This window comes from Arachis stenosperma, chromosome 5 (assembly GCF_014773155.1).
Source record: "Arachis stenosperma cultivar V10309 chromosome 5, arast.V10309.gnm1.PFL2, whole genome shotgun sequence".
Classification (NCBI taxonomy): Eukaryota; Viridiplantae; Streptophyta; class Magnoliopsida; order Fabales; family Fabaceae; genus Arachis; species Arachis stenosperma.
This window is the reverse complement of record NC_080381.1, coordinates 14,971,299-14,982,641: the sequence shown is the minus strand read 5'-3', so window position 1 is coordinate 14,982,641 and position 11,343 is coordinate 14,971,299. Positions and strand designations below refer to the sequence as shown.

The window sequence follows — 11,343 nt, the reverse complement described above, 5'->3', positions numbered from 1 at the left end:
TAAATATTATTAAAGGCTGATTAAAGGCTGATTAGTGTTGTACAAGTAGTATTTTCCTTAAAAAAATTGAACGATTAGATTGAACCCCACAGATCACCAGCTTTTTCTTTCCCCTATAGTACATACATATCAATAAAGTTCAGTTTGAAACATCCTTAGATTTATACAGTCACGACATTAGGCCAACTCCTTTAATTAGTTTCCAAAATAAAATATTGCAATTCAAGGAGCCAGGAATAGCCAAACTAAGATTAATAGAGAAACAGATCCATTTGAGATTCAATGGCTAGCATGCATGTGTTTTCTAAGTAACCAAGTGATCAAATAATAAGATCTTAAACATCATCACTAACTAATAATAACAATAAGAGGAGGCTAGATTAGTCAAAGTTTTGCTAATAAATAAAAGAATGGGCAAATCCACAATTGATGTAACTTTAGTACTGAAGCTAGGGGAGCAGTGAGAGAGCAACTTTAGGTCCATGTGGATGATCAAAGTTTGACACTTTGACTTGTGACTGATGAGCCAATATGAATGCTTTCATTATCTTTATGGGGTGGCATGGACTTTTTAGAGAGTAGACAAGATGGGATGCCTTTTCTTTACTTTGAAAAGAAAAATGACATGTGAATTATGAAAGGAATGGACCACATCTTCAAACCATTTTAGAGGGGACTTCTCTGCTTACTTGATCTCGTGGAAGGCTGCATGCAAATGCCATTTGCTTCAATATATAACACATGCTTTACATTTCTTCAATAAAGTTTATTTAGAATGAATTCTACAAAAGCTTTCCCAACTCACTACCCTAGTAAGTTGTAGTTTATCTAAACACACACAAAGCTGATCTTAGAGATGTAAAATACATGTTGAAATTTTCAAATGTAATGATTATTATTGAGTATTTTCTATTTACAATTCTTAACTAATACCTTGGAAAAATCTTTACTAAAATACTTTCACAAGTAATAAGGTACTATGTTTTGATTCTTAAACTGAGCAAACTTGTAGCTTTGAAAAGCTTTATTTTTCAATGTAATGAAAAGAGTTCAAGTAATCATGTGAACTCTATGCCTTTGCCTATGGGATTATTCTAGCATGTTCATGGAAGATATAGTTTAGCCATCAGAATCAGCACAAGAGAAGAGTAGGACTTCCATTCAAAGTATATATACACATACTTTTTCATTCAAAAATTCTTGGATCCTTCGCTGGACGATTTGTATATCCTGTAAGCAGCAATGCACATTGTGAAGTTACCAATAACGGTAAGTGCCGCTTGAAGTGCCACCAATACCTGCAACTCATTACAGAACTCCTCATTCATTTTGTATGTTCAATCTATTTCAATAAAATTCACATTCCAAATGGAACACGGAGTGAAGGAGCATATATGGCTATTATTATGCAGCAAGAAATATTTTGTAGCAATGTAACTGGACTTCTGCATAGAATGAATTTGAGAGCACGAGTGCACAACTCATTAATCCTAAAATTATAATAATTTGAGATAATGAAGTTACCTCGAGGGACTCAGAGTTATAAAAGAAATGCCATGTACATGCACAAAGTGCTCCACCAAGAAGAGGTACCTAGAACCAATCAATCAGAACAAACACACACATACACACAAATAAGAGCTAATTAATAATAAAAGGAAGAAATTAAGGAAGGAAAACTCACCATACCCCAAGAAAGGCCCTTCCAAGCTTGATGACCGGATTTTTCGCCGTATTGCCAGACCAAAGCCATGGCTATAATCCTTCAAACAGAAAAGCAACAATATAATGAAGCGAAATGAAAGCATGAATGATAAAGCAGAGAGCGTGTTAGAGAGAGAGAAGGACCATTCAGCGACGCTGGAGACGTGAACGGCCCACGTGGGCAAAGAGAGGGCGTTGGGGGGTTCATGGAGCTGCAACGGCAGAGACAACGCGGGTTCTACATAGCTGACAAACTGCAACACACTCACTCCAACACTAACTACACCCACCGATTTCAATATATTGCTTTCACGTTCAGCCTTTCCCATTATCTCACATTTCAAAAGCTTTCTAATTTCACTGCAACTGGATCTTGACCTCCACGGAACAGGGATTTCCGCTCTACACCAACCTCTTCCTGAGTACAAGCTTGCCACCGTCATCTTTGCAATTTTCCGACACAACACCACAACGCTATCCGCTGCAATTCTCCAACCACCACTTCGGATAGCCTTTTTTTTCTGTGTTCATGGTCGGGAATATTTTCCTTTTGAGCCTAAAAGATAAGCCCAATTATTAGCGCCCACGGATTTGAACTCTATTTTAATTGGGCCTTTGGTGGTGCATCCTATTGAAGGTAGCCCAACACGATGTCCAAAAACAGGCCAGCCGAAAACAATAGTAAAATTAGTATGGGATATTAACAAAAAAAAAAAATACGGTATTAGACATTCGAACTATTGAGGATACCGCTGACCAAAAAGAGAGAAAAAAAAAAAAAACTATTGAGGGTTCATACCAAAAACGGAAAAAGGTATTGAGGATTAAATGCATAATATGTTGAACTAATGATATAATCATTGATAAACCAAGTAAAAGGTCCTGACGCAAATTAAAAACCAAGGGAAAGGTTGGGTATAAAAGTTTTAGATTATGATTCTTAAAATGGACATTGTCTTGCCTAAGGAATAATAAATATTTGTAATATATAATTCTTTTTTTTTGGGTATATATGTAAATTAATAAATAGTTTTTTATTATTATTAAAATTGCAATAGATACTTAAAAAAATAGGTCAAAAGAAGACGACGACCGAGAGTTCTGTTAGCGTTTCGATGGAAGAGGCGGATCTGGTTCAACGAAGTACGAAGAAGGTCAAATCTCGTGAGAAATTAGACAAAAATCGACAAGGAGACAGAGTGGATCTTGATCAAGACAATTCTCATAAAATAGATGGCAAGTCAAAAATTTCGTATAAGGAGAGTCTTCTATCGTCCCCAGGCGGCTTGTTAGATGATATGGCTAACCATAGCGATGATATGGGCGAGGATCAGCTTAATCCGAAAGACCAATGGTATAGGGAGGAGGAAGATCTGAGGAATAAACCATTTGACCCATGACCCATTATTCCAGTCTCCAAGGAAGAGTTTGAAGATTGGTGCAAGCCTTAGAAGAATGCGCTGATCGTTAAAGTTCTAGGCAAGAGAGTAGCCCTTGGTTTCATTGGGCAGCGGTTGCAGCGTGATTGGTCACAAAAAGGGAAGATTAACGTGATTGACATGGACCGAGACTACTATCTAGTGCATTTTGCCGAAGAAGATGACTACTCTCATGCTCTTACGAGGGGACCATGGATGATAGCAGGACACTATCTTATTGTTCAAAAATGGAGACCTTTCTTCCTAACGACCGAGAACCATGTGAGAAAGATTGCGGCCTAGATACGCATCCCTAACCTTCCTATTGAGCTATATAACCACCGTTTCCTATGGAGGGTGGGTTCTACTATAGGGCATATGCTGAAAATTGATCGCGCTACCTCTATACATTCGAGAGGAAAATTCGCGAAGATTTGCGTCGAGATCGACTTGTCAAAAAAATTAGTGCCAAGAATTTCTATCCTGGGAAGCACACTTAATATTGAATATGAAGGTTTACATCTAATATGCTTCTCCTGTGGAAAATATGGACATAAGGTGGAGCAGTGCAGTGAAGTTGGTGGGCATAACCTAGATCAACCGGTGGTGGAGATGGTAGACGGGGAGGAGATGGCGACGGCGGCAAGGAGAAGGGCTGATGTCAGCACTGGGGAAGTGGATCGGGAAACTCCGGCTAATCAGGAATGCATTGATGATCATATCGGACAACGGGCAAATCAGAATCCCCCTGATTTTGGCCCCTGGATGCTGGTAAGAAGGTACCAAAGAAGGAAACAGGAGAAAATCCTGAAGGAAAATAAAAAACAAATTCAAGTCACGCCTAATAAGGAAAATAACGGCCGTATAAAGAACACCTTTAATGAGGGAGGATCCAGATTTAATGCCTTGTATGAGGAAAGGGATGATGAGATGCAGGATAATTTGCAAACGAAAGAGGCCATGCAGAGTGGGTCTATATTGGCGAATTCAAACCATACCTCGATAAAGATTCCCTCTAATAAAGGGCCAGATTGTTCCAAGCCTACTAACCAGGCCCCTGATCGAGCCCTTGTCTCAACGATTCCCAAATCTAATAGGAGCAATGTTGGGCCTCCAAATCAAGCCCGAAACCAACTAAATAAAGAGGAGGGAGTTAGAGTGGTTCTAAGAAAACCCGAAGCGGGTAGAAACCCGCAGGGTACCAAAAAATCTACTGCCTTGAAGATTGGGCCCATACAAACAAAAAAGGGCTTTAAACCCAAACAGAAAATGATGGACAAGGGTTCACTCTCCTTAGGGGTTGCTATCCACAGCAGGGACAACGCGACGTCTTCATCCTCCAAGAACACTGATCGAGAGATTATAGAGGAAGTCATTCTTGATAAGATGAGGGAAGTCACAAAACAGCAATGGGAAGACTACCAGTTGGCAAAGAATCTTAACAGAGTCCCTGAGACCAATGTGATCCAAAACCCCCTCTAAACCAGGATATACTACGCCGTGGTACCCTTGGGTTGACGGTGGAGGATGGAGACGACAGAAGGGCTCCAAGTGAACAACTGGGCACAGCCAAGGAAGAAAATCCAAAGTCTACCAAGGGTAAGGAACCGATGTTCCATGCAAAAGCTTCCGAGGATGTGGGGGGCAGCACCTACCGTCTGTGAAGGTTTTTGTTGGGTCTTGAACGACCATTTCTTTTGCTTGAGTTATCATGAATATTATTGCTTGGAACTGTAGAGGAGCTGGAGGTAAGGGATTTTCTACTCTTATTAGAGATCTGAGGAAGGATTTTGATGTGAATTTTGTCATTTTGATGGAAACCCACATTAGCGGTGTTCGGGGAGAGGGTGTTAGGAACAGATTCGGTCTAAATGATAGCTTTGTGGTGGAGGTACGAGGACAGTCAGGAGGTATCTGGTGTATGTGGGATTCAAATTTTTGGAAGGTGGAGGTGATGAGCCATACATCCCAAACCATCCACATGAAAATTAAGGATATGAATACAAACCAGTGGTTGCTTACAGCCGTTTATGGAAGCCCGAATAGAGTTTTTAGGAAATCTCTCTGGGAGGATCTTTGAAAAATCAGTAGGGAAGCTAACATTCCTTGGTGCGTTGTAGGTGATTTCAACGCTATTATGTATGATCATGAACGGAGTGGGGGGGCTATGTTACGACAGGGCGGGGCATGCCCCGATTTCCATGCCTGCTTGTTTGATTGTGGTTTACTTGATCTTGGGTACTCAGGCTGCCCATATACCTGGAAAAGAGGTTCTTTGGCTGAAAGGCTTGATAGGGGTCTCGCTAATCCTGATTGGCAAATCACCTTCCCAGGGGCTTACATCCAGCACTTGCCAAACCTGAAGTCTGATCACTCCCCTCTCCTTCTTTGGCTTACTCCTCAGGCCTCTCCTAATAAGAAAAGGAGGCCTTTCAGATTTTTGGCCGGCTGGTTGGACCACCCTGACTTTGACAACGTCGTTAACAGAGGTTGGAATCATCAGGGGAACTGGAATTCATGTATGGAAGAATTCCAGCAGGTGCTAAGAAATTGGAATCATAATGTCTTTGGTAATATTCACCGGAGAAAATCCAAGATTTTAAGGAGGCTTTAGAGCATTAAAAATAGCCTTAATATGAACTCGAACCTCTATTTGGAGAAACTGCAAAGGGAACTATGGGAGGAGTACGAGGAGATCTTGGCCCAAGAGGAACTCTTCTGGTTCCAAAAATCTTGTTGCAATTGGTTAGAGTTTGAGGACTGGAATACAAAATTTTTCCATGCCTCAACTATGGCCCGGAGAAGAAGAAATCGGATTGAGGCTCTGCAGGATGATAATGGGAATTGAGTGCATGAACACACAACCCTAGAAAGAATGGCAACCAGCTTCTATAACCGGTTGTACACCGAGGAAACTTCAGACACCCCTTTTGTTCTGAAAAACTGCTTCCCACCGCTTGATACAAATGACCTTGCAAGAATTGGAAGCAGCATCTCCCGGATGGAAATAAAGAGTGCTCTGTTCTCTATGGGAAGCCTCAAAGCCCCAGGGAAAGATGGAATCCAGGCTATTTTCTATCAGAAAAAATGGGATATTGTAGGAACGGACCTATGCAAACTGGTTGATAGAATCTTTAGTAGGCCATCAGAGGTCAGGGATATAAATGAGACTCTTATCACTCTCATTCCAAAGGTCGAACCTATGTAAATGTCTCCTATAAAGTCATTACTAAAGTTTTATCAAGGAGACTAAGAGGAATCATGGAGAAAGTGGTGAAGCCGACTCAAAGCAGTTTTGGTCCAGGAAGGCATACCTCGGACAATATTATTATCACCCAGGAAGTTATAAATTGCATGCGAACTAGGAAAGGCAAAAAGGGTTGGATGGCAATCAAGATCGATTTAGAGAAAGCGTATGACAGGCTGAAGTGGAGCTTTATCAAGGATACCTTGTAGGATATTAGGCTACCAGAGTATATGGTGAATATTATATATGCTTGTATCTCAACGGCTAGAATGAGGGTTTTATGGAATGGTGAAGCTTTAGAGGAGTTCGCCCCCTCTAGAGGCATTCGGCAGGGGGACCTTTCTCTCACCCTATTTATTCGTTCTTTGTATTGAGCGCCTATCTCAACTTATCAGTGCGGCAGTGGATATGGATGTATGGAAGCCTATAAAACTGTGTAAGGAGGGTCCATCCCTCTCACATCTTTGCTTTGCAGACGACCTTATCCTTTTTGTAGAAGCTTCAGTTGGACAGGTTGAGATTATTAATAAAGTGTTAACTGCCTTTTGTGACAGTTCTGGCCAAAAATTAAATAAGGAGAAGACTCATATTTTCTTTTCCAAGAATGTTGGTCACACTGTCAAGGATGATATTAGGAGGGTCCTCCAATTCTCTATCAAGTAGGACTTGGAAAAATATCTAGGAGTTCCAATCCTCCACTCCAGAGTCACAAAAAATACCTATAATGATATCATCATCAAGCTTCAATCACGCTTGAACAATTGGAAGGCATCTTCCCTCTCCTTAGCAGGGAGGTCAACCCTGGTAAAATTTGTGCTTACTTCCTTACCTAGTTATACTATGCAAACTGCCTTTCTGCCTGTCTCTACTTATAATATCATTGATTCTAAATACAGGAACTTCTTATGGGGGAAAACAGAAAATGTCAAAAAGGCTCACTTAGTTAGCTGGAAGAAAGTTAACATGCCGAAAGCAAAAGGCGGCCTGGGTATCAGGCATGCAAGAACCTTAAATCATGCTTTTATGATGAAAGTTGGTTGGGGTTTGGTAGAGAAAAGAGATAGTCTTGTGGGCCAAGGTGTTGAGGACTAAATACAAATGCGGAAACGACATCATACCTAACATCAGGAGGAGGACCAAGGACTCAAATCTATGGAAAGGGGTCTGCTCTGCCTGGAAAGATGTTGAGAGGAACACGACTTGGCGTATTAGAGATGGTACAAGCATAAACTTTTGGAACCACAATTGGGTGGCAAAAGTAGGACCTTTGGACCAATACTCAAAACAGGTAATTCACCCAAATGATTATAAATGGATGTTAAATGATCTCCTTCTTGTTTCAGGAGATTGGGACTTGGAAAAGATTCGTGATTGGATCCCAGAGGACTGGGCTTCTAAGATTGCTGCCATGGCCCCTCCATCCCCGTGGAAGAATGCTGATCAGGCTGCCTGGAATCCTAGTACAGATGGAACATTTACTGTGAAATCAGCTTATGAAACTTTGAATACGGACCTTACTGACAGTGATCATGTGTTTCGGTTAGTCTGGGACTGAAAAGGGCCTGAGAGGATTAGAACTTTTTTGTGGCTATTGGCCAATGATGCTCTTCTTACTAATCACAACCGACGAAGGAGGAACATGACTAGTGAAGCAGATTGCCCAAGATACAATTCCAATGAAGAAACTGTCTTACATGCGGTCAGGGATTGCCCTACAGCAAGGTTAGTTTGGCGAGCTCTTCTACCCCATCAGAGTAATCAACACTTCTTCAACTTGGATATTCGAGATTGGTTACGCTCAAACCTAGAAGCTAAGGGCTTCTGGCCATTACCTTCGGTGTTGGAGTATCCTCCCTTTGGTATTTCCGGAACAAGTTTGTTTTTGAAGGTTCATTCACTATGCCAAAAGATGTTACTACCTCTATTACGATCCGTGCCAAAGAAATCTCAAACTGGTGCCAGAAAAAAGTCATCCCACGCTCGATTAACACCAACACTGAGTTATGCATTAGATGGATACCTCCTGATGAGGGTATTATTAAAATAAATGTGGATGGTTCGGTTTTTTCTCAGACAAATAATGCTGCATGTGGGGGAGTGTTTAGAGATTCTATGGGAACCTGCTTCATGAGCTTTTCTTGTAATCTTGGAAATTGCTCGATCATGCACGCCAAACTTTGGGCTATTATTAAAGGACTCCAATTGTAGCTGCTAATGAGATGAATGATGTGATTATAGAATCAGACTCGTAGATGGCAATTAAGCTCGTCCAAGAAGGTTGCCCTCTATTGCACCCGTGCTATTCCCTTCTGCAAGATATAAATATTCTAGCCCCGAGAATCCATCATGTGAGTATGTGCCATACCCTCCGTGAAGCAAACTTCTGTGCAGACAACATGGCCAAGAAGGGACATCAACTTGGAATTGGTTTACACTTATTTGATCATCCTATTCCTGAACTTTATCTTCCTATGCTATTTGATTGTGCAAGGTCTTATAGACTTAGAGGCTCTGCGTAGCCGTTTTCTGTTCTCTTGTTTTCGGGGTCCCTAATCCCTCCCCCCTCATAAAAAAAATTTAGATAGTTAACGTAATGGCTTAACGCAATTAGGAACCAGGACTCACTTTTTATTTTTGTTTTCTTATTTGGATCATTTTCTTTTTCTTAGAAGTCTCAATTTCCTGTTCATCAATTGACCTAAAAAAATAAAAAACAAGTCCAAAGTAAAATGTACCCAAAAAGAAAATGAAAAGAATGAAAACAAAAATACAAACAGTTCTACTAGAAAACTAAGAGTGAAATAAACTCCAGCCAACTAGTTGAAATACAAGTTCGTTACAAAAAAAATCTCACTATCCTAATTTTTTGAATTTTAAAATCAAAAATAAAAAAATAACTTAGTTAATTTATATCATAGTTGACTTATATTATAATTAGTCCATAGACCTTTTCAAATGCCAAACTGCAAAGTTGTCTCCAGGACCAGCGATATCACAATGTTCGTCTGCAATAAACTAACTACCAGTGAAGGGTTTCCTTTGTCCATTCCTAAAGTCAACATAAGAGAAAAAATTAAAATGAAACACGATTATTTAAATCAAAGGGCATGTTTGAGTCCATTCGCACCCAACTCCTCTACTTTGATCTCTACTAAGCAATTTGCACCGATGATTACCTTCTTACATTGTTATTATAATACATGAAAATTTTCCTCAAAAACTTTCAAAGCTAAACGTTAAAACTGCTTTGAATGATATTTCTCCGGCTGCTATTGGTGCCTCCTAAAAAATGTGCAGTACATACCCCAAACCATACCTTTCATCTGCTTTAATATCAACCTCTTACTCTTTCCTCTTGGCCCAAATCATCACAAGAGAAAATCCCATCAAAGACATTATTACAGTCTGCAAGCAAAATTAGCTTACTTATATTGCAATACAATAATGCATATACTTATCGAAAATGGTTGCATCAGTTTTTTCTTTTTCTTTTAATAAAAAGCCAAACTCTAGATTTTCTCACAACGAAGCAATAAGCTTGGTTGCTTTGAGTAAGTACTAAATAAAGACATCAAATAATATCATTCATACAGAAAGTATAAACAGTTAAATACATACAAGCAAAAGAGAAAAAAGACAGAGACTACTTAAATAGTTAAATTGCACCAAGAAACTACTCTAATTGGAGTCTATTGAGGTGGCCAGACTTAGACCATCTCCAATAGGGAATTCATCCCAGTTTCTGTTTATGGCCGACCTGTCATAAAAAGTAACTCCACATCAGTTTTTGCGTCATAAATAGTAAATAAGAACACAAAGCATCTCTCTCTTTTCCATTTGGAGGAACTAACTTTAGTCCCTGTTGTGGTCCTACTTAATTAATTAATTAAAATACTTGAAATTAATGTAATTAATTTTTTTGAATAATATAATTTAAATTTATAAAGTTAAAAATAATTCACTATTAAAAGATATTAATATTATAATAAATTCATATATAACAATAATATACAATATATAATTCGGGATTACACTAATTTGTAAAATTGTTTAATACAAAGAAAAACATAATTAAGCTCTATAGTTGACGACAAGCATTGTGAAATTGTCATATGTGTTCAATCAAGTCCTCTTTCAATTGTCTATGCTGCTGCTTATTTCGAAGTTGGGCATTTCTTTGGAGAAATTGATGGTATGGTGCAAAATATTCTTCTCCCAACTGAGGTTGTGATAAGCCATTTTCGACATCATCATACTATAAGCCTTGAGCAAAATTTTCTGTATAAGTGTCTCTTTCATCCTCAACAATCATATTGTGCAATATAATACAAGCTCTCATTATGTTGGCAAGCTTCTTCTTTTCCCAAAAACGAGCTGGACCACGTATAATTGCAAAGCACGCTTGCAACATCCGAATGCTCGCTCCACATCTTTTCTTTGCCCTTCTTCATATCGTGCAAATAACTTGCGTTTCTCCCCTCGTGGCTTTGAGATTGATTTGACAAATGTGGCCCATTCAGGATAAATACCATCTGCTAAATAGTATCCCATAGTATAATTATTACCATTAATAGTATAATTTACCTCCAGAGTATGGTAATTTAGAATATCATCGAACACTGGAGAATGATCTAACACATTGATATCGTTATTTGAACCAGAAACTCCAAAGAACGCATGCCATATCCAAAGGTCTAAAGATGCTACAACCTCAAGTACTATGGTTGCAACCCCACGATAACCACTCATGTACATATCTTTCTATGCCTTTGGACAATTTTTCCATTGCCAATGCATGCAGTCAATGCTACCCAACATGCCAGGGAAGCCACGACCTCCGCCATTTGTAGCAGGCGTCGTATGTTATTTAGATTGGGTTTTCGCAAGTATTCATCATTGAACACCGAAATGACACCTTCAACAAATTTTTCCAAGCATTCAATTGTAGTACTATCGCCGATGCGCACATAATCA

At 39.4% G+C, this 11,343-nt stretch overlaps 1 protein-coding gene across 1 annotated transcript; it reads right to left on the bottom strand.

The window, feature by feature from the left end:
• Window positions 1–268: 268 nt before the first annotated feature.
• On the bottom strand, window positions 269–2,222 carry LOC130982223 (uncharacterized). Its single transcript, XM_057906122.1, has 5 exons — window positions 1,849–2,222; window positions 1,685–1,763; window positions 1,525–1,593; window positions 1,183–1,298; window positions 269–705 (listed from the first exon to the last, which is right to left on the bottom strand). Exons 1-4 carry the CDS (start codon window positions 2,145–2,147, stop codon window positions 1,191–1,193), a joined length of 555 nt encoding a protein of 184 aa, XP_057762105.1. The 5' UTR covers window positions 2,148–2,222; the 3' UTR covers window positions 269–705; window positions 1,183–1,190.
• Between the last annotated feature and the right edge of the window lie 9,121 nt (window positions 2,223–11,343).